The 24,113-nt window shown below is 37.2% G+C and overlaps 1 protein-coding gene and 1 pseudogene across 3 annotated transcripts in view; both read right to left on the bottom strand.

Annotated features, from left to right (window-relative positions):
- The window catches only part of IFT88 (intraflagellar transport 88), a 158,030-nt gene that overhangs the window by 1,417 nt on the left and 132,500 nt on the right, over positions 1-24,113 (bottom strand). For all 3 annotated transcript variants that reach the window (XM_059377501.1, XM_059377503.1, XM_059377504.1), the window contains one exon: positions 22,237-22,303. In XM_059377501.1, coding sequence (XP_059233484.1) covers positions 22,237-22,303 — 67 coding nt within the window. The remainder of the gene's footprint in view (positions 1-22,236; positions 22,304-24,113) is intronic.
- On the bottom strand, positions 5,714-6,932 carry LOC132002775 (neprilysin-like; annotated as a pseudogene).

The following is a 24,113-nucleotide window of genomic DNA, read 5'->3' as shown; positions in this document are numbered from 1 at the left end:
AAGTGTGTAAACCTGGTGATTCACAGACCTGTACCCCTGGGGATAAAAATATATGTTTATAAAAAATAAAAAATTAAAAAAAAAAAATAAAATTCCCACAATGTCATTTTTTCCTATTATGGGAGCTTCACTTTTAACAAGAATTGTCTATCAACATTTACTGATCATTTTTTTTTCTGAGTATACTTTATATTTCAGTTTATTGATAATGTCTCTAGGAATAAACCAAATAAAATCCCCACGTTTCAATGGTGGCCAACTGTGTAAAAATTATAAGTCTTCTCTAAGTTCTTATAAAAAATGACCATTTCCCCCCAATAATATCCTTAGATTTAGGCTCTGAATGGGTCCACATATTTTGGTGTATTTTTTATTTTTTTGCTCCTGTCTAATTTTTTGTTACATTTAGGCCCATCTTTTCCATCTGTAAGTGTAAATGCATATTTTTCAAGGGGCTTAAGTGAGCTCAGGTCAAAAAGTTTGAAAACCATTGCTCTAGGCAGTATTTCTTTTTTCACTTTTCATATAGATATGGGTTACCTATGTGAATAAAAGAAAACTCTGACATCTCCCTCAGGCAACCATTGCCCTTCTGAAATTCTAACATAGCAAAGGATTCCACTCTTGTAGAACAAGCAAACTTCAAAAAATAAAAACTGACCTTCCTAGAAAAACTTCAAATGTCCAACTGAAAAGCCATGAATATAGTTTTTGAACATTTTTCTATTATAAACACCAGTGAAGGTATATTGTGAATATCCTCATTTCATCATTTTCAATCAACTTTCATGGAGTAACACTGCCATACATGGGCAGGTGTAAATGGATCAATAAGCATTTGTAAGTCTGGGTGGGTTTTATCCCTAAATAATGAAACAAGTCATTATATTCATTTCATTGTAACAACAAACAACAATTACTATATCCTAGAGAAAAGTTAAAATATCAAGTAACTTCTAAAACCAAGAATCTGGAGATCAATTTATTATCTGAATTATCAATCAATGAACACTAAAACTTATAAATGATACTTTTATAAGAGAAAAGTCTTAGAATCATAGAATTTATAGAGTAATAAGGATTCTTGAAACTTACCTATACCAGAAAAAACAGAATATCCCTATGAAATGGACAATGTATATAGATAATTCCCAAAGTAAACAATACAATTGGTCAATTAAACATAGAAGTATTTAAACTTACTTAGCCTTACAGTAAGTGAAAAAAAGTCAAAACACTACATACTAAGTGATACCATTTAGAAAGCTTAAAAACAAGCAAAATTAAAAACAGTGTTTGCATGCATTGTATGTGAAAAGGCGAGAAACTAAAAAAATATAAACTGAAATATATATAAAACATAAAAAAGAAATCTCACAGTGGTTACCTGTGAAGAAGGGAGGAGATGGGGTGGGAAAAAGCACATAGGTAGGCATAACAGTAATGTTCTGGTTCCAATGTCTTATGATGTTTGTTTATGTTTTATGATAGCTTCATTAATATGAACTTTATATGCTTTGTAACTTAGGAGTGCTACATTGATTCTTTTGTAGGTATCAAGTATTATATAATTTAAACCTTCACATAATTCAACACTATTAAAATGGCTAAGATTTTAAAAATATCAGGTTAGTAAGTGAAATGAACAAAATTTCTGAGATTAATATGGTAGTATATATCAACACTTAATTTTATGGTCACCAAGATAGCAGAATAGGAAACCCCAGATCTTTTTTCCTCACAAAGACACCAACTTGACAATATACAGTCCAAAAAACCTTCATGAGAACTCCAGAAACCAGTTGGAAGTTGCAGTACCCCAGATAAACTCAAATCGAAGAACAATTGCACTGAAACAGGTAAGAAAAGCCTTTTGATTTCAACTGTGTCAGCCCCTATTACAAGCCAGAAGAACTCATGATTGGGAAAAATAAAGCCCATGCAGATTCTCCCTTTGGAATGAAAAAGAAGAGTGGAATATACATCCAACATTTTGGTTTTTCAGGGAACTGCGTGAAAGACTGGTTTGTCCTGCCTGACCTGGAGTGATGAGGAAGCAAAATACCTGGCTGGTGGTTTGTTGCACTGCCAGAGTACCTTCCCTCATTGCACATAGTAGCTTCTATGTGATCAGGGGAAAGTATCTAGCTCATGGCTTCTTCTTGAGCAAGGGTGATGATTAGAGTGGAATGTACATCCAATAGTCCAGCTTTTGGTGGTGGTGGTGGTGGGGATTTCCAAGGGCCTGGTCTCACCTGACTCACAGCACTAATGGGGAACTGGCACATCTTGGATGCATGGGGTCACCGAGAACAAAAGAGGGCTCAGTAGCCTTTGCAGTGCTAGAGATCCTGCAGCACCACAGACGTCAGAGGATGTCTATTTAGGAAATTACATGTAGAAGCTGAGAGAAGATTCATACCAATAAAAACTCTTGAGAAATTCCCATAGTCTCTATTGGGGCTGATTTATGACAGCTTCTCTTGTACAAATCCAGCCCCCTAAAACCAGAGAAAAGCGGCTGTTTTTTCAAATGAAGAAATCACAAGAAACATGAAAACACAGCCCAATGACAGAAACAAAACAAATCTTCAGAAACTGATCCTGAGGAAACGGAGGCCTATTGATTACCTGACAAAAAATTCAAAATAATTTTCTTAAATAAGTTCAATGTGCTACAAGAGAACACAGACAATAAAATCAGTAAAATGAAGCATGAATAAAAGTAAACTATCAACAGAGATAGAAACTAAAAAAGGACTAAAGAGAAATTCTGAGGCTAAAGAATACAGTAACAATAACTGGATTGAAGAATTCACTACAAGTACTCAAAACCAGACAGATGTGATTAGGCAGAATAAAGGATCTGTGAACTCAGATATAGGTAATTTGAAATTACTGTATCAGAAGAACAAAAAGAAAACAGAATGAAGAAAAGTAAAGAAAGCCTAAAAGAATTATGAGACTTAATTCTGATTTTGGGACTAAACATATCAATATACATATTATAGGAATCTCAGAAAGAGAGAAATAATGGATGAAAACTTCCCATATATGAGAAAGGAAATGAATATCCAAATTTAACAACTCAAGGAACTCCAAATAGGATGGACCTAAAAAGATGCACATTGAGACACATTATAATCAAACTGAAAATTCAGACAAAGAATCTTAAGCAAGAGAAAAGCTAATTCATAAAAGGAGCTAGCACACAATGATGAAATTTCACAACAGAAACATTACAGGCTATAAGAGAGCAGGATAGTATCTTCAAAGTGCTAGAAGAAAACTGGCAACCAAGAATATTATATTTGGCAAAACTGTCCTTCAAAAAGGATTGAGAAGTAGACTTTCCTGGATAAACAAAAGCTGGGGGAGTTTATCACCACTAGAGCTACCCTGAAAGAACTGCTATCCTTTTGTTGATACAAAAGGATACTATACTGTAAGAGAATATCATATGAAAATATTAAGTGGGGTGCCTGGGTGGCCCAGGCATTAAGCGTCTGCCTTCAGCTCAGGTTATGATCCCAGGGTCCTGGGATCGAGCCCTACATTGGGCTCCCTGCTCTGCGGGAAGCCTGCTTCTCCCTCTCCCACTCCCCCTCTTGTGTTCCCTCTCTTGCTGTGTCTCTCTCTAATAAATAAATAAAATTCTTTAAAAAAAGAGAAAATATAAAGCTCTCTGTAAAGGTAAATGTAGAGATAAATACAGAATCTAGTAATATTGTCATGGTAGTACATAAATCACTTTTAATTCAGGTATAGAATATAAATGATAAAAGCATAAAATATAACCATTAAATTATTTTAATGAATATAAATTATAAAAAGATACAATTTGTAACATTGATAACATAGTGTTGGGGCAATGTAAAGGAGCGAAGTTTTTGTATGTGATTTAAATTATCATTAGTTTAAAATAGATTGTTTTACCTATGGGATCTTTTATATAATTCTCTCAGTAACCACAAAGAAAATACCTACAGAAGATGCACAGAAAATGAGGAAGGGTTCAAAGTATGTTGTTAGAAAAAAAACAAAAGAAATGAAAAAAAATGACACACAAAAGGCAGCAAGATAGGAAGAGGACAAAATAACTAAAGGCATACAAAATAATTAACAAAATGGCAACAGTAAATACTTCCCTATCTGTAATTATTTTAAATATGAATGGATTAAAATCCCCAATAAAAAGACCTAGAGCAGCTGATGGGTTAAAAAAAAATCCAGCTATATGCTACCTAGGAGAGACTAACTTTAGATATAATGACATACACAGGCTGAAAAGTGAAATGGTGAAAAAAGATATTCCATGTAAATGGTAACCGAAAGAGAGCAGGAATGCCCATACTTACTTCAAGCAAAATAGATTTTAAGTCAAAAACTGTCACAGAGACAAAGAAGGACATTATATAATGATCAAAGGACCAATTCACCAGGAAGACATAACAACTATATATGCAACTAAACAGCAGAGCACTCAATATATGAAGCAAATATTGACAGAACTAAAAGAAGAAAAGATAGTAACACAGTAATAGTAAGAGATTTCAGTATCTTACTTTCCATATGGCTCAACCAGCCAGAAGATCAAAAGGAAACAGAGGACTTGAACAACACTATAGATCAATTAGACTGAATAGATATTCACAGAACACATTATCCAACAACAAGGAAAATCCTGCTTCAGACAACTGTCGAATGGCAATTTTTAACCCTGAGCTTGTGCTTAAAGCTTTTTATCAATATGACTGACAAGTTTAAAATGTCTCAAGTCTTCATTTGTGCATCACTTTACAGATACTGGTCTGTAAGTATTTATCTGTCTGAAACGTCAATATTCAATAATTACTTAGTCATAAATGTAGTTAATAATTAGATATAAAAATTATTTATACATTACTATAAATCTCTTAAAAAGATCAAGTTTTGACACACACACACACACAGAGGAAAAAGAAATTGCTTAGAAAATTGCAGGAAGCCCCAAGAATTTCAGTATTGGTGAAAGCAGGTACAATAAAACCAGTTTCAGACTTTCATTTTAGCCCTAAAAGTAGCTTAAAATGATCTCAGAATGAATAACTGATAATTGGTAAAGTTAGTTTAAAATTACATTAAGTCCTAAGGCCCCAGTATACATAAGAATTCCTTGGAAGAGTTCCGTAAGAGGGAAAACGTTGCAAAGAAAAAAAGTAAAAGTAAGTAATTAGTCAATGTGTTTTTAACCCTCATGCTGCAGCTGTGCTGTTTGAGCCAACCGTATGCTTCAATCTTTTTAAACTCCTATTGATTAGAAATTCCAGTCTACATCAACTGGTTAACACTGTTTTCAAACTGGCAGATCATATGAAAAACAGAAATGAATGGTAGTATCTTCAGAGGTCAAGCATTATACAACGAGAAGTGATTGATTTGATAAACACCAGACCCCCCTCCTCTCTCCACACCGTTTTCAGAATAACCTAACTTCATTTCTTTTTTTTTTTTAAAGATTTTATTTATTTATTTGACAGACTTCACAAGTAGGCAGAGAGGCAGGCAAAGAGAGGGGCAGGGAAGCAGGCCCCCTGTTGAGTAGAGCGCCCGATGCGGGACTCGATCCCAGGACCCTGAGATCATGACCTGAGCCAAAGGCAGTGGCTTAACCCACTGAGCCACCCAGGCGCCCCCTAACTTCATTTCTAATAAGATGCTCTGTCATCTCTGAACTACCCCCTCGTAATTACAGTGACCTCTATGGACAAAATTCCCCATTTCTGTGGTGTTGGCAAGTCTAGCCAAGGCCACACCTCTTTTTCTGAAGATCACTAAACTAGACATTTCTTTTCTGGATTCATGTATGAATTCTTGTGAGAGGCCTCTGAAAACTCAGGGGGAGTTCTGCAAAGTTCCAATAATCCTGAAATTCCCTGGACTGTGAACATCTGTTTTAACAGCATTGACAGCATATTCTGGCACATAGGTACCACACCACACCTGGGTAAAGTTCAAGAATAGTTGTTTGTGATTTAGTTCAAGTCCAGGAAGTAATTTTTCTTCAACATTCTTTTTAACATAATTTTGATAGGCTCTGTATACTTGGCCAATACCTCCATCATCAGCAATATTTTCTCCCATGTATTAATTCCATTGAGATACTGTCCACCCGCTAGGTCCCAGAGTTTCCATACTGGTACACCATGCACTGGGATTGGTCTTTAAAATTATTTGCTGACTGTTGAGTCCACCAGTCAACAAGGTCTCCATCCTTGTTAAAATTTCTGCCATTGTCATCGAAGCCATGGGTGATTTTGTGTCCTATGACTGTGCCAATACCCCGGTAGTTCAATGAGTTAGACTGCTGGGCACTGAAGGAGGGGAGCTGCAGAATGCCTGCTGGGAAGACTATCTGATCTCTGCCTAAAGAATAAAATGCATTGATTACAGCTGCTGTGCTTATCCACTCATCCTTGTCCACTTTTTCTCAGAGCTTCTTTAGTTGTTTGTTTTGGCTGAACTTCAAATTTTGAATTATGTTTTCAAAGTATTCATCTTTCCTGTATTCCAACTTGAAGTATTCATTATTCAGTTATTATCGTTTGAAATAATGTCATCAGGATAGCTAATTCTTCCTTTAATGGCTAAGGCCTTTTCCTCAGCTTACTTTTTCATTTCGGTATCCATCCTAGTGAGGTCATCTGAAGTCTGCATAAAAAACCTCATGGGTCTGTGTAATCAAATCCTCAACCCTATGTTTACTTTCTCCATCAAGTGCTGCTTCCACGTACAGCCTTCCCACAGCATTCTCCATATTCTCATTGACATTGCTTATGACAATGACATTCTCATGACATTGCTATTTCTGACGTTGTGCCATAAAGGGCCTTGTTGAAACAATTTCTGGACTCCTTGTAGGTTCTGCTGAGGCTGCTTACAAGATCCATTATGAATTTTTGAAGTTAAGAGAGTTCATTGGAGAGAGCAATGTGATGCTTTACGGTCCTAGCAAACTCTTTTAAAAAGTAGTTTGACAGTTTCTTTTAAGGTTAGACATATACTTACCATACAACCTAGCTATTCTACTCCTAGGAATTTATTCAAAAGAAATGAAAGTATGTGTCCATGTAAAGACTTGTACAAAAATATTCATAGCTGCTTTATTTCAAATGCCCCGAAACTGGAAACAACAAAAAAGGTCAACAACAAGGGAATAAATTGTGGCATGTCTATGCAATGACTCTGCAATTAAATGGAAGGACACTGTTTTTCACCAAAACAGTGAAAGAAGCCAGTTTAAAAAAAAAAAAAGCACGTACTAAAATACAGTTATGGAAAACATCAGTAGTTAACTGAAGATTGGGGTGGATGAATGGGGCAGAGGGTGGGAATGAGGAGTTTCAAAGGGAAAAGAAGAAACTTTGGAGGGTGATAGATTTGATCCTAATCCTGATTATAGTGACTGTTTTATGAGACTCCTCAATCTACACATTAAGTACGTGCTATTTTTTGAATGTCAATTCGAACTCCAGGTAACTGGGAGTTAGAGGATCACAAGGATGATCCTCTCCCTTCTGCTTCATAGTATAAGGAAGAGGTTTCTGTGTGAGAAACATGAATCAAATCTATTCCTGTACCATTTTATATTCCTATCAACACTGAATGAGATTAACCATTGCTCCACATCCTCTCCATTACTTGGTATCCTCAGTCTTTTTTAGTCATTCTACTGGGTATCTAATTGTGGTTTTAATTTACATTTCCCCAATGACTAATGAGTGACCATATTTTCATGTGCTTTTCATTTGTATACCTTCTTCATTAAAATTTTTTGATGACTTAGTTTAAGTAACAAATATGGTGTATAGCTCCAAGAATGTTGAGGACACATGTTTACCTTTCCTAAATCCCTGTGAATAACAGTAAATCTTTATTAAATCTATAGCAAAGCAGAGAAGGAGTGTATGTGTGCTGTGGCAGTAATGGCAGGGGAGATACCAACATAATAGATTTGGGAGAATCACTCCCCACCACAGCTTTATTGAAGTGTTAACTGACATATAGCATTGTGTAAGTTTATGGTGTACAATGTGATGATCTGATGCACATATACATTACAATATGATTACTACCATAGCACTAGTTAACACTTCTAGCATATCACAGTTACTTTTTTTTTTTTTTGCGATGAGAACATTTAAGTTCTTAGTAACTTTCAAGTATATAAGACAGTATTTTTAACTATAATCACAATGCTGTACATTGGATCTCCAGAACTTGTTTACCTTCTTAACTTCACCCCTGGGAACCACGGTAACCATGATTCTACTCTGTTCCTACAAGTTTGTTTTTTTTTTATTTCCATATGTAAGTGGTATCAAACAGTATTTGCCTTTTTCTGTTGGACTTATCTCATTTAGCACATTGCCCTCAAGATTCATTCACGTTGTTGCAAATGGCAGGATTTCTTTATTTCTCATGGCTGATTAATATTCTATTGCATATATATACATCACATCTTCTTTATCTTTTCATCTGTGGACAGATACTTAGGTGTCTTGGCTATTGTGAATAATACTGCAATGAACATGGGAGTGCAGATATCTCTTTAATATCCTGTTTTCATTTCCTCTGTATACAAACCCAGAAGTGGGATTGTTGGACCATATGATAGCTCTGTTTTTAATATTTTAAAGTGTCTCCATACTGTTTTCCATGGTGGTTGCACCAATTTATATTCCCATCAATAGTGCACAAGGATTTCCTTTTTTCCACATCCATGTCAATACTTATTATCTCTTACCATTTAGATGACATTCTAACAGGTGAGAGGTGATAATGTCATCATGATTTTGATTGCGTTTCCCTGATTAGTGATGTTGAACAAATTTTCATGTGTCTGTTAACCACCTACATGCATCCTGTGGAAAAATGTCTATTTAGTTGTGCCTCTGCCTATTTGAAAATATTTTTTTGTCATTGAGTTGTAGGCATTCTTATATATTTTGGAGATTAATCCTTATCAGGTATGTGCTCATTCATATATTTTTCCTCATGAAGTGCTTGTTCAAATATTTTCCTGATTAAAAAGAGACAACAAATAATTGGGCTGTTTTCCTACTTAGTATTGAATTGTAGAGTTCTTTTTGTATTTTAGATACAAGTCCTTAGTCAGATATGTGTTTTGCAAGTATATTCTCCTATTTTGGCTTCCCTTTTCCCTTTGATAGGATTATCTTTTGAGAAGTAGAAGTTAATTTTAATGAAGTTCAATTTATCCATATTTAAAAATTTTACGGATCATATGCTTTTAATGTCACAGCTAAGAAATCTCTGGCTAACCAAAAGTCACAAAGATTTTCTCCTGCAAGTTTATACTTTGCAGTTTTATAGTTAGTAATATGATCCATTTGGGTATTTTCCCCCCAATTAATTAACATGTAGTGTATTAGTTTCAGAAGTAGAGTTCAGTGATTCAACAGTCTTATATAATACCCAGTACTCATTACAACACACACCTTCCTTAATGATCCATTTTTTTAAAAAATTTTTGTTTATTTGACAGACAGAGATCACAAGTAGGCAGAGAGGCAGGCAGAGAGAGAGAGAGGGAAGCAGGCTTCCTGCTGAGCAGAGAACCCAATGCGGGACTTGACCCCAGGACCCTGAGATCATGACCTGAGCCGAAGGCAGCGGCTTAACCCACTGAGCCACCCAGGCGCCCCCTTAATGATCCATTTTGAGTTAATTTTTAATATGGTGCATGGTGTAGATCAATGCTAATTTTTTTGCATGTGGATTTCCAATTATTCCAGCACAGCTTGTTGAAAGGACTATCCTCTTTCTACACAACTGCTTTTTGCACTTTTGTTAAAGGTTAATTGACTATGTATGTTTGGGTCTTTTTGCAGACACTATATTTTATTCCATTGCTACATATGTATCAAAAGAAAAACTTTTGATGTCCACCTTTCTGGAGTCACAAATAACATCTGTTTTACCTGTTCATCCTCTACTAGAGTTTGGAAGTTATACATCACATTTCAATTATTTTTATATTTACTAGATATATTTAGGTGTATTTTAATATGTACATTTAACAGAGTCTAAAATTAATCAGTATCTTCACCTTCTTCCCAAACAAGTGGAGATCTTTGAATACTTTATTCTATTACAACTTACATCCCTGCCTTAAATGTTACTTCAGTCTAGGAATTTAGTTTTACCTTAATTTTAAAAAATTTGACAACATAGAGTATTTCCATTTTTTTAAGTATTCAAAATGTAATTAGATTTAATAGCCTATTTACCATCATATTTGCTTTTTTTTTTTCTTTTTTGTACTTCTGGCTTTTCCCTCCTCAGCCTGAAGTACCCTCTTTGCAATTTCTTTTTAATAAAAACCTATTGGTTAAAAATGCTCTAAAATGACTTTATATTGTGTTCATTCTTGAACTATACACTCAATGGCATACAATTTCAAGTTGATAGTTATTCTGTCTTCACACACTGATGATGTTCCAATATTTCTGGTTTTCTTTTTAGACTGAGAAAACTGAAACAGTTTTCCTGCCTTTCATATACCGTAACTTGGCCATGATATACGTATTATTTATCCTATTTGAGCATTATTTCACTTTGATAATTTGAGGAACTCATTAATACTAGGAAATTCTCTGCCATTATTTCCTTTTCCTCATTCTGTCTTTCTAACCCAATTATACGTAGGCTAGACCTTTTTTCACTACATCCTTCATGTCCCTCAATTTCTATTTTCCATAACCATGACCCTCTCTCCTTCATTTTGGGTAATTCCTTCAGCTCTATCTTCCAGGTCATACATTCTCTCTTCATCTGATCTAATCTGGGATACATTCAGAATGTATGATTCTCTCTAATCTAATCTAATCTATTCGGGACCAGCAAATCTTTTCTGTAGAGGGCCAGATAAGTATCTTAGGCTTTGTGTGCCATATGGTTTCTGTTGCAGCATGAAGGCAGACTGAGCATGGCTGTGCTCCAGGAAAACTTCACTGAAAAAAACAGATGGTAGCTCAAGCCAGATCTGATCTGTAAACTGTAGTTTTCCAACCCTTTATTTAACCATAAATTTTCTAATAGGTGAGTTTCTAATTTCAATTCTATTTTTCATTTCTGAAAGTTGTATTTTTGTTCTTTTCAATCTGCTTAGTAACTTTTATATTCTCTTACCCCTTTGTCATACTTAAAATACACAAGTATTGCCCACTATCTTGATCTGATTCCTATGTGTCTATAGTGAGAGTTTGGACAGTGAGGGATTCTGTGCTAATTCTTAAATTTTAGATAGCAAGTGTTTAAGAGCTCAGGTACCAAAGGATAACCACCACATTGTCAAAAAAATTTATCTGAATTATTCAGTTCTTGAATTCATATATCAAGGGATAATCTATATTCTCACTTTTTAAAAAAGATACTTTTAAAATTTGTCAGAGAGAGAGAGAGAGAGAGTACAAGGAGGGGGAACAGCAAGCAGAGGGAGAAGCAAGCTCCCTGCTGAGTAGGGAGCCCAATGTGGGCTCATCCCAGGACTCTGGGATCATGACCTGAGCCAAAGGCAGGCACTTAACCAATGGAGCCACCCAGGCATCCCTCTGTACTCTCACTTTCAAAAAATATTTTTACCTAATTAAAACATCTGTAGTCTTTTAAAATGGATTCTACAGTTTCTGTTGTTCATTCATTGTGCCTTTTCCTCATGTGTTCAGACTTTTAAAAATTGTACATTCCTATTCTTTGTAACTTTACTTGAAGTATTTGAGTCTTATTTATAGTATGTTCCTTCAGGATAGATTTAAACTTGTTTCTCCTAGGTACTTGGGAGCAGCACCAACTCACCTCTACTTTATGCCAAATTTTCAGTGTGGGGTTCCTTTAGGATCCATATTACACAGGTAATATATATTCTAGCTACAAAACTCTGTGATTGATGGTTTATGGTTAGGAAATTTCCAGGGAGCTTTTCCCTTTTTTTTTTTTTTTTAAATATTCCAGTAGTACCAAGGTGGAAATCCATCCTTTGTGGGGGAGATCCTTTTCTAGTTTACCCACTACCAGTATTTCCTGTTAAGGATCCTGTCTTTATAAAGGGATTCTTTGAACTGACCTCTTTTTGGTGGCCCCCACTGTATTTCTTGTTCCCCATGAATGGTCTATAAACCTAGGCTCTAGGTCACCAGGTATTAGCTAGGACAAATGCCAGCTTCTGCACTTATTCCTTTGGACTTTATTTTTTTTTTTGAAGTAGGCTCCACACCCAGCATGGATTCTAAATCAGGGCTTAAACTCACAACCCTGAGATCAAGACCTGAGCGGAGATCAAGAGGTCATATGCTTAATCGACTGGGCCACCCAAGTGCCCCTCTACTCATTTTTAACCTCCAAAGAATCTCCCTTTTTCTTGCCAACTCAGCCATGCATTTAAAAAAAAAATTATTTTCTTATTTTCTTTTTTCCTTCCTCTTTCACCAAGTATTCACCATTTTTAGGGAATGCTATTCCTGGAGGCATTTCCCTGAACATTCTGTCCATCTTACTGTCAGAAATAGAAGTAATAATTTCGGAGTCAGCAGGAACATACATAAATGTTACTAAAAAGGTTAAGTCTAATATCTTTATTTTTCAGGTGAGAAAATAGGCCTAAGGAGGTAAAGTCACTTGTTCAAGAGTTCACAGTTAGTGGTAAGGCCATCAGCAAAACCAAGGTTTCCTGATTGCCAATCTATACCTTGCCCATTCTACAATTATGGCTTTTTGGCAAAGTGTGCAAAGTGTAAAGTGTGGCACCTTCCATACAGTTGTGAAAAGTTTATATGAGTAAGTATGGCCTTATTCGTATATACATTCCTACTATATGGTATTCCAAAATATGGCTGTCTTAATAATGATAAATACCCAAAGTAAACTCACAATCTCTTTTCATAGCCTTATGTTTTAGACACTTTTCCTATCCCCAGAATAGCCTACACCTTCCTGTCTTTAAAGCCCCTTGCAATCTTGAGATTTGGGGGAAAATCTCATGATATTTCCGCTAGAGGAGAAACTATATCCTGCCTTGACCAATGTTTTTAAAAGGCAACTCATACCAAGAAGGCAAACTATTTGCAACATTTTAGAAAGTTAAGGTTTTAAAATATGAGTTCTTTTTTTGGTGAGAAAGTGAGTTTTATAACATAGGCACTATTCATGGAACAAATTAAGTAAAGTTAAGAGGCTGACTACATAAATTTTTACCATTCTCTTCAAATAAAAATGAACACACTTTCCAAGGGAAGACAGTCTTTACTTATTTAGAAAGAGAACAGTTTGTTTCCTCTTCTCCACCTTCCTGCATCCCATATACTCCTTAAATGAATCTGGTTTTTGCCCAACAGTGTACTGAGACCTCTCTCTTTAGGTTTACCATCATTATCTTAACTGAAAAATCTAATAGCCTTCTTTAGTTTTCAAGGTCCAATTAACCAATATCTGATAATTCTCCAATATCTAACCCCCTTCCCTTAAGCTAGGACTCCTATCAACCATCCCTGATTTCTTATTTTTTGAAAGTGCTATCTAAAATGAAACCTTCTAAAAGATTCTTCCTATTCCTCTGAATATGTTACAAACACAGTGCCCCTTACTCTTTTCAATCTCTTTTTAAATGATGCTCTTGGTGAGCTGTTAACTCTAATTTCACTATCCATTAGACATTAAAAAATACCTTTGATCTCTCTCCTCCCATCTCTAAGATGGCACCTACAAAGATGCAATCACTATGGAAGATCTTCTCTCATTAAGTATAAATAAATTTTTGTTTGTATCTAGAAATACTGAAGAATATCACACAGCACTTTTGAGACCTTCAGCATGAATCTACTATCTGGTTTACATCTATGTACTTTGCAGCACGACTTGCAAATGATCTATTCTCTTGTTATGACAAAGCTGATCTTCCTTTGCCTCTGCCACTTTTGAAAGTTAAGGGGCAGTGTACCATAGCTATGGATCCAAAGTACCCTTCCAACCCCTACTGTCTAGAAAGTAATGGCATTGTCAGCTCAGATGATATAATCCTCATAATTTTAGGAGGCCCATTGCTTGAACCTAGTTTTACTGTAAAAACTTCAGATCCTTTTTACATTGTTAAAGTTGCAATTCTCAGTTTAACTTCACCCCTTACTCCTTACTCCTATTGACCTAATTGTATTATTACCCAATAAAACAGCTAACAGGGGCATATCAAAATTGGAAAAGTTGACTGTGATAGCTACTATAATAGGCAGTACTCAGGTGAAGAAGCTGTGGAGGGAATCAGTAAAGATGTATGCAAAGTAGATAACTGATTTATCACACTTTTTAAAAGCTCATTTGGGCTGAGCATGGAGCCTAATGCAGGGCTTGAACTCTCATGACTGTGAGATTGAGACCTGAGCTGAGATCAAGAGTTGGACACTTAACCAAATGAGCCACCCAAGCACCCCAAATTATTGATTTTTGAGTTATATTTTGTATATCTTAAATGCTTAACTCAGTACCTGGTATATAAATGTATGGGAGAGGGAGAAGTTGAAAGGGAATTGGCACTTATTAAATATCCGCTATGGTCGGGAACTTGACAAATGCTTATTTATTGATAAACAAAAAGACATAAAAGGAAAAAAGAACTGATAGAATATGTGTGTATGTGTATATGTATGTGTGTGTGCTCATGTATATATAAAATGTGTACATATATTTTACAGATATATGTAATATACGTGTGTTTTACATATTTCATCAGATTTAAATACATATATTACATATATCAGTAAAATGTCTAGAGAGGATTTCCTGGGCTTTTTGTAATTTGCTTCTGATGGAAATACCAAAAGAGGAGTTTCACAAATGTTTTGACTAACAGCATTATTGGAATAAATATCCAGCTTTCCAAAGTGTTAACTTCAAAATACAATACTCATTTGCATATACAATTTCTAGAATTTTGTTTTAAAAAAAACCCTTTTACAAACTTTGTAAGTAAAGTCTGTAGTAAGAGAGAGGTACGCTTGACATTTACCTTTATGCATTGATAAATGTAACCCTGTGGTAGGAAAAACTCTGAGAGTAACAAACTCCAAGGTCATACATCCAGGAGAGCAAAGAACATGGATCCTCACTATACCCACATGTGGATACCAGAATTTCAGGTACTGCCCCCGTTCTCCTGGGTCAAATAGGAATCACCCTTATCAGGTGCTTGCCTGTGTCAGACACTCTCTTAAGTGTTTTCTATGTATTAACCTATCTCCTCCTCTCAACAACCCTATTAGGTAGATCCTATTTTCACTTCCATTTGACTGACAAGGAATCTGTGACAAAGAGATAAAGTGGGGGTGCCTGGGTGGCTCAGTGGGTTAAAGCCTCTGCCTTCGGCTCAGGGTCCTGGGATCGAGCCCCTCATTGGGCTCTCTGCTCAGCAGGGAGCCTGCTTCCCCCCCTTCCTCTCTCTCTACCTGCCTCTCTGCCTACTTGTGATCTCTATCTGTCAAATAAATAAATAAAATCTTTAAAAAAAATTCTTAAAAAAAAAAAAAAAAGAGATAAAGTGACTTGCCCAAGGTCATGTACAATATGGTGACTTAGAAAAAGAGGTCCACAGATGTTGAATGAATACCTGGATTGAGAAATTAATTACAATGACCTCAAATGCAGGGCAATAAGCCAAGGGCCAAAGGGAAGGAGCATGTTCTGTTGAAGACACAAAACCTCACACACTCTGTTATTATGTGTATGACGTATTTGGAGGTGGCTGGGATGTAAACAGCTAAGACAGTTTTAAGAGGAAAAGGTCAGTGATAAAGAATCTTATTGCACAAGCTATGTGCATGGATTAGACAGCTGAAATCAGTGCTTTAAAAGAGGATAACCTGAAGGCCCCCCACCTTTCACACCCAGGAATTATTTATGGAGAACTTGGCCTAGAGCAGGAATTAGCAAATTATAATCTGGGAGCCAAACCTGGCCTACCCCCTTTTTAAACATCTAGTGAGCTAAGCATGGTTCAGACATTTTTAAAGCTTGGGGAAAAAAGCAAAAGGATAACAATATTTGTGACACATGAAATTTATACGCCATTCAAATTTCAGTGTCAAACATGATGTTTTAGAAAGCCCAGCTATAGCCACTTGCTTACATGCTGTCAGTGCCTGCCTTTGTGACACCACAAGTATGTGTATGGCCCTGGAGCCTCAACTGTCTACTACCTTGTTCTTTACATAAGTGTGCTGACCCCCTGGCTCAGAGAAAACTATACCAGAAAAACAGGTGACATGTTAGGAGATGAGACCAGCAAAACACAAGAGAAACTTCTTCAGAATCTGTGGCACAGAGCATACTTTGGTGCCACAGTGAGTACTATCAGTTCTCTTCTAATACTTATTACTAATAAAGTTCCCTTGTATATACTAGCTTCCAAATGCTTAGATACTAAGGGCATTCAGCACATTTCCTCTTTGGCTTTCTGAGGTGAAGAGGGCACTTACCCTGGAACTTAAGCAGAAAGGAGTGACACACTGGTGAAATGAGTCCTCAGTCCCTCTGGCCTTCTCCAGGCTTTTTTTGCCCCATTCATACTCACTCCCTTTCTTCTTAGAGGTCAGCTACATTTAATTGATGTGATTCTTTGAATTTAGATATATTTACATGTGCTTTTCCTATCCTACCTCCTTAGGCTGTAATCTTTTGTCCGTCCATAGGTGGTGGTCACTAAGCATGAGTTGTTCACTCTGCCTGGGACATCACTGAGGTCCCCAAAACTGTGAGAAGGTATTCTAGTTAAAAAAAAAACAAAAACAAAACCCAAAAAACTTACCCTTGGACTATAGTCTTACAACAAAATTCCAAATTTAAAAAACAAAACATGGTTACAATGTATTTTATAAAAGACATGTTCGTCAAAACATTGTTTATAAAAGTTAATTTCTGCTCACTGAATCATATTACCCTCTTTACTTTCATTATAAAATCATTTTAGTGTAAAACTAAGAGATACACTGTCACGGAAAAGTTCGCAACCAAGACATAATACAAACTAAAAAATGCAGCAAACTACTAAGTAGCACACAGAGTAAATAAAAACAATTTTAAAATGAAACATTCATAACATAGCACTCAAGTCACAAAATGCAACCATCATGCTAAAACATAAAATGTAAGATGTAAAGTGCTTTACAAGAAGGCACTCTTGTTTCTTGAGGACAGATACCCATGAGAAGCAGATGTGTTCTGCAGATTTCTTGGTCTTTTAACTCAAGGCAACACATTAGGCAGGAATATGATTGCTCCTCTCACCTGGCTTATCCATGTAGACCATACATAGGCTGACTATGGAGACTTGGAACTTGCAGAATATAGCTCTCCTTGTGGAAGCTGACTTTCAGTGTGACTTAACTTTTTTCTGAATTGTTTGATGTTTTTGTACTGAGCAGCTGAAATCTTAACCCCAAATGTGGGTCTTAAAAGAGTTATGTGTTTCTACTTCAAGGAGTTAAAACATGTTCATTTCATTTTAAGTTAACTCTACAAAAACAAACTAAAGTACTGAAAATCCTGGAATGGATAGTCAATATTCTTAACCTAACATTATGGCTTTTTAACAGTTTGTATCAAGTTAATAATAGTAATAGCTACTCAGCATTGGAGTGTGTGTCAGGCATTGCACTGAGCCCCCTTCCATGAATCAAGCATGTAATTTTAAGTTAGTTTCAAGCTCACACCACCTCCCAGGGTAATATACTCAGGAGTGAGAGAGCTAGGGCATGAGGCCAGAGGCTGGATGACTGCTGCTACTGTGAATTTATATTTGGTGGTAATAGTAGCAGCAACCTTTCTATACACACTATATCACATTTACTCTTGTAATATGTCATTTAAGATCCATCAGCATCAGCTGGGACCTCGTCAGAAATGCAAATTCCTGGGCGTGGCCCAGACTGGCTCATAAATGCTGGACTAGGGGTGCCTGGGTGGCTCAGTCAGTTAAACATCTGCCTTGGGCTCAGGTCATCATCCTGGGTCCTGGGATCAAGCCCCACATCAGGCTCCCTGCTCAGCAGGAAGACTGCTTCTCTCTTTCCCACTCCCCCTGCTTGTGCTAGACCTCACTTTCTCTCTCTGTGTCAAATAAATGAATAAAATTTTAAAAAAATGCTGGACTAGCAGCTCAGCAGGCTGTTGTCACAAGACTTCCAGGTGATTTTGCCACAGGCTAAAATTGGGGAGACCCACTGAAGAGGACAGAAGCTGAGGCTTATTAAATAAACTAAGCAAAAATAAGGCTGTAGTAGGACTAGACTGATCCACAAAAAAAAAAGTGGACGATTTTCAAGGGCCCTCAAGATTTCATTTTATATGAACTAGTAATTCTGATATTTAAGTTCCCTATGATCCTCGCTCCTGGGCAATACTCTAATACTCTAAAAATCTAGTTGTAGGCATTGCATTTATTTTAACAGCTTAAGGCTGGCCTCTTTTGGATGCATTTGGAAAATCAACCCTTTCCACTATCTGACCTGTGGATCTAATCCAGACAGAAGTGTCAAGTATTTCCACATAAAGATGTAAATGTGCATCTCTAGGTTTCACAGGTAGAAGTGGATGATGGGTAAGATTGGGGCCTGTCGCATGTGGGTTTGTACTGGGAAGTCCTAGCTGAGGCATAATAAGGGGGCCAGTGGCCACTCTGCAGACAGTGACTGGGACTGGTGGAGTGGCAGCAAGACTGCTGGTGAGGAAGGCACACCCACAGTGTGCTGCAGGGTGCTTTGGGAGGGCCCTATGAGGTGAAAGGGAAGAGAAAGCGAGAGAGGCATCCACAGCATGGTTTATTCAGCCTATCCTGTGGCCTGTGCAAAGAGCTAAAGAAAAAAAAGGCAAAAAATATGATTCTTGAAAAAGTGTCAGGGTGGAACCAGTAAGGTCACTGAAAGAAGCATTCCAGCTTGGGTTGCAGGAGGAAATGAAGTCTGGGACTCCCTGTAACTGAAGGGATAAGGAAATAAGGAACAAAAAGGCAAATGGCAGGAGAAAAAAAGCAAATAAGAACCCTGAAAAGGAAGTAGCTAATGCTTTAAACTTGTGCCAAAAGAACCAAGCAACATGAAGCCCAGCTTGTAAAAATGCCCTAATAACACAGAATTTCCACTCCAAAATTTCTTCCTGTGAGAATAAAGCTTATTTGTACACTAGAACTGAGTGTGTTGGGCTGAAATGGACTGGATGAGAGAAAAGAAAATGTATTAAAAAGAGAAACCAGGAGCAGGAGGTGTATTTGTAATAGAAAGGCCTCTCCTTCCCTGCCCTCAGGTATCAGATCTGGAGCAGCCACACCTTTCTTCACTGAACTAACCCTGACCAAGGTGGAGGTCCCAGGCCCAGGTGAGGTATTTCATTTTGTTCTGAGACATAGCATGATTTAAGGAGTATTACAGAGAGGTCATCTTGCAGGGAGCGGGAGCTGAACCACTCTTCATGTTGAAGGATCTGGCACCTCAGTGGCCTCTGAAGCACACTTTGATCTTTCTGATGTTTCTAAAGAGGCAGACATTAGTCTCTGGACCAGTGTCGTCTGGGATCTGGCTCAGCACCAACGGATTCAAGGTTCTTAGAGCATGCCCTGGCCCCGATGTTTCTAAAGCAGGTTTTCAAACATTCCAGACATCTGGGTAACTCAGGCTCAGGTTTAGGCTTTAACACTGGTTACATTTTGCAAGCTTATGAATTACCAGAGAAGGCTCTGAGAACTTAACATAGGCTATTGGGGGCTGTTCTAGAAGGAACTGGTTGGTTACCCTGAACTTAAGATTTTTAGAGGAAGTATAGAAAACTTAGAAGATGGTGACCTGGTCCTAGAATTCTGATAAATACGTAATATTTCCCTAGGGGTGACTCAAGATAATTATTTCTTGAAGGACATTCAATTTCAAAAAGCTTGTATCACAAACTGCTTGCCTCCTAAGAGCAACGATGAACAGGGAGCAGCAAGTTGGTCTGTTGAACCTAAGCTCCTTTTAACTAAGGCACAAAGCCTTGTGTGCTGACTCCTTGCCCATTAGGGACATTTTTGGTACATACAGGTCCCTGATCCCTCATCTACAATTTCAAATTCAAAAGCTTATGAAAGCCAAGTTTTTAGGTAGCAATAGGTAAACTTCATGGGCATAAAGCCTGACTTGACCTGTTTTTTTTTTTTAAGATTTTTTTTTTTTTAATGTATTTATTTGACAGAGAGATATCACAAGTAGATGGAGAGGCAGGCAGAGAGAGAGAGAGGGAAGCAGGCTCCCTGCTGAGCAGAGAGCCCGATGCAGGACTCGATCCCAGGACCCTGAGATCATGACCTGAGCCGAAGGCAGCGGCCCAACCCACTGAGCCAACCAGGCGCCCGACCTGAAGTTATTTTTAACCACCATTTTAACCATCGTTTATCTTAAATGTTAACCATCATATATCATAAATATTTTAACCATCATATATCATAAATGTTGTTAACATTTATGTGTTATTATTAACATATTTTGCCAAATTAGTAATAGTTATATTTGACTGAGATGATCTCCATGGGTATTATATATGGCTAATGCATGATAATACTTCTCTAAACTTCAAAAAATGCTGAATTCCACAACGCACTTGACACAACAGGCTTTGGATAACAAGTTGTAGGCCTGTAGCTCTCCAGCTTACCAGAACTGTTGGGACAGATCTCTCAGACCCAAGACTCAGTTAAGTTCAAGCCCGGAGGGTTATGTGAACACATGAAAGCAGGAATGGGGCCAGGTTAACAGAACTGAGGTGACATCTGAGGGTCAGGGGACACTATGGAGATGTCAACACCCAGTATGACCATGGAGGGCTGACCAGATTGTAAATGGTTACTCCCTGCTGTGGCAGACTGCTCTTGGCATTCCTGGGACTCAAGCTGAAAGCTACTTCTACCAATTTCTGAAACTCTGAGTAAAGACTCCTGTGACTCACGGGTAAAAAGGCAAGGACTGTGAGGTTCAGCTGGAGAAGCTGGACTGCTCCTTAGAGAATCAAATTGTCTTGCTAGAACTAGATGCTACTGGTGACTGTAACTGCTTAAACCTATCTGGCAAAGCAGAGCTTAGAACTCAGGAAAGAATCTTTATCCCTGCTGCAGCTTCTATCCTCAGGAAATTTAGAATACACACATGCATTTCTTCCAGCACAGCAGCAGTCTTAGCAGCACCTGAAACTTGTGTCTTTCCAACTAGATGTTAATTTCCCTGGACCCAGGGACCATGTCTTACTCATCCACATGTCCTCAGCACTTAGCACAGTATCTATCTGGCACCTGGTATGCACCCAATAAATGTTTGTGAATGAATGAAAGACCCACCTGAACTAAGGGTCCCCATTTGTCTTTGTCCTGACTTCTAGATCAAGAGATGGAAGAATGAAGTTGAGCAGTAGCATGGACTTGGGTCACTTATGCATGAGAGTGCTGAGTATGGATATAAGAGAATATATGTGTATCTCTAGGTCCCAATTTCACATTTATTTTTCCAATTAGCTTCTTTCAAACCACCAAATTTCTATGAAGTTTAACTTTTACTACCCACTGATGTAGACAGAGGAGGTAGATTTTATTGAGGAAGAAAGAGAAAAGGAAAACTTAACAATCTTCTTATTAAATAATGGTGTGACAAGCAATCAAATTCAAGGAGCTGAGAGATGCAAACAAATTTAGAAATCACTTAAAGCCTCCAGCATTTACATGGTTGGTCCAAAGATAAAAGGCTGTAATGAACCATGTCTCCTAATTCCAAGACTCACACTATTTCTACAAGAAAAGTGTAAAGACTCAGGACTGCCAGTGTTCTTTAAGATTATCTTACTACTCATGGTACTACCTTAAAATGTAAATTTAAAAAATATAATACAGTAAAACCTCATTAGTATGGACATCCATGTTCATATATGCAGCATGAACCTATTTAATTATCACTTAGTAGAAACAGGTATGGTTAGTTAAGAAGTAATATCCACTAACATTTACAGTCATTTACATAGCAGACTGCTTACAAAATTAATTACACTAAGTGACTTTTATTGTGTATAGAACAAGCAAACAAAGGACTTTTTTTTTTTTTTTTTAAATTCAAGGTGTTTCTAGTAGCCCATGTACTACCCACTTGTCAAAACCAGTATTTCAAGGAAATGGGAAATACTTACCACTGCCGGCACTCCCCTCTCTTCTGCTGCGGGAGCCCCCACTGCTGTCTCTGCCAGACTTTATGCGCTAGAACAAGAAGACAAGTTTCAAACAATAAATGATAGACCCTCAAAGTTGAATATAATTAAATGTTGATTTTAAATTAACGTTGCTCTGTTGCCCTTAAGATTCACTGCTCCTTCTCCCCTTAAAGCTGGGTTCGAATTGCTCCTTACCCAAGAGTGGACTTAATGGGAGAAAAGATGAGGCTGTTGTGTGAATAAAGTGCTCATAGCCTGCCTGCTACCAGGTCCTCAGTCCTTATGAAATACTCAGGGAGCACTTTCACTTACACGCGCAGTGTGACGTGGCTTACAAACCCAATATTCTCCCGATATGAAAGTTCAGGTCTTAAACCAGGGGGCTAGCAGGAGACAAGGGAATCCACAGAAGGGCTATTTCTTGAGCTAGTCCTACTCTATAATGGCTGGACTTGAACTATTTTGGGGAAGGGAAAGATAAACTGACTTTTGAAATTCAACTTCTACAATAAAAGTGCAACTAATATCTCACAAAACACCTAAGATCTGTTCAGTAGTCCATTTTCGTAGGTACAAGCTCACCCTTAAAACATAAGAACTATCTCCAAGCTGTGACATTCTTGGGTTTCTTGAAGCAATTTACAGTTATTTTGTGTTCTGCTTATGTGTTAGACTTTTTGTATTGACACCAAATCGGCCTCAAGTCATACTGCCAGCTTCTCGTACGCCTAATGCTGTGTTTAGACAGACAGGGCAGTCAGTGACCAGAATCAGACAGTTTTAATAAATATTTACTATGCAACTGACTTAAAAGTTATAAACACAGGTTGGTATCTTATTTAGATTTTCAATAACATAAACTCAATTTCATATTTAATTTAAAGGACAAACCCTGACCCTGACAACTCCCCAGATGCTTGTAAATCATCAGATCATGGATGGGCGTTATTGACATAGTGGTCTGCTAGGAAGAAAAAAATTTCCTTTCAATAATTCAAGACTCATTTCTGTAAAATGGAATACCCTCCTAAAACTCAGGACTTCTAAATACATGTAAACATGCTCACATTATTTCTGTTAAAAAAGAAACCTCCCTTGAAATCCCATCTCTCCCCTTTGCCCCTTCTCTTTTGAAAATCTAGAAATGATGATGTAACAAAATAAAAATTTTAATGTCTATGATCAGATTTTATTTTAAAACTTGTTTTAATCTCTCCACAGATTATTTCTAGCTTATCTAAAACACCTACAACACAATACTATAAAATAAACTTAAAAAGACAAATGCCCATGTAACTTGAAATTTTTTCAAATCAAATGTGAGACGAGATCTTGCGTCCTGCTTTAGTAACCGTATGTTTATAATAGGACAATTTAGAAAAGTGAGCACTTTCCACCATCACTACATTCTTCACCCCATTCCATCTATTCTTTGCTCTCATCTAGAATTTCCCAATCCTTTGGCTTTCAGCCATCTTTTCCTAAATTAAGTCCCTTAAAACCTCCCTTTATTTGCAGCCTGCTATCACCCCACCACTTTAAGTAGATCTCCATCAGGACCTCCAGGCTCCTTGTTCACCCACTTGTCTTTCTGCTCCACTCACCAAGAAACCTAAAACCTGGCTTGATTCAATGACTTCTCCTCTTCTTCTCCTACTCCCAGGACACCGTGTCCTGCTGGACACATAACACATAAGGACACAACAGTGTCAGCCTCCAGGGGCCTCCCCACTGCTGGCTCAGCCTCTGCCCCCAGGCCCCACAGAGCAAGCATGTTTTTAATGTACCACATTCTGTCCTTTTCACCTATTTTCCCCCAGTTTAGGAGTTTCGTCTTTTTTTTTTTTTTTTTTTTT

The sequence above is a fragment of the Mustela nigripes genome, chromosome 15, assembly GCF_022355385.1.
Source record: "Mustela nigripes isolate SB6536 chromosome 15, MUSNIG.SB6536, whole genome shotgun sequence".
NCBI classification, from domain to species: Eukaryota; Metazoa; Chordata; class Mammalia; order Carnivora; family Mustelidae; genus Mustela; species Mustela nigripes.
This window is presented reverse-complemented; position numbering and strand designations above follow the sequence as displayed.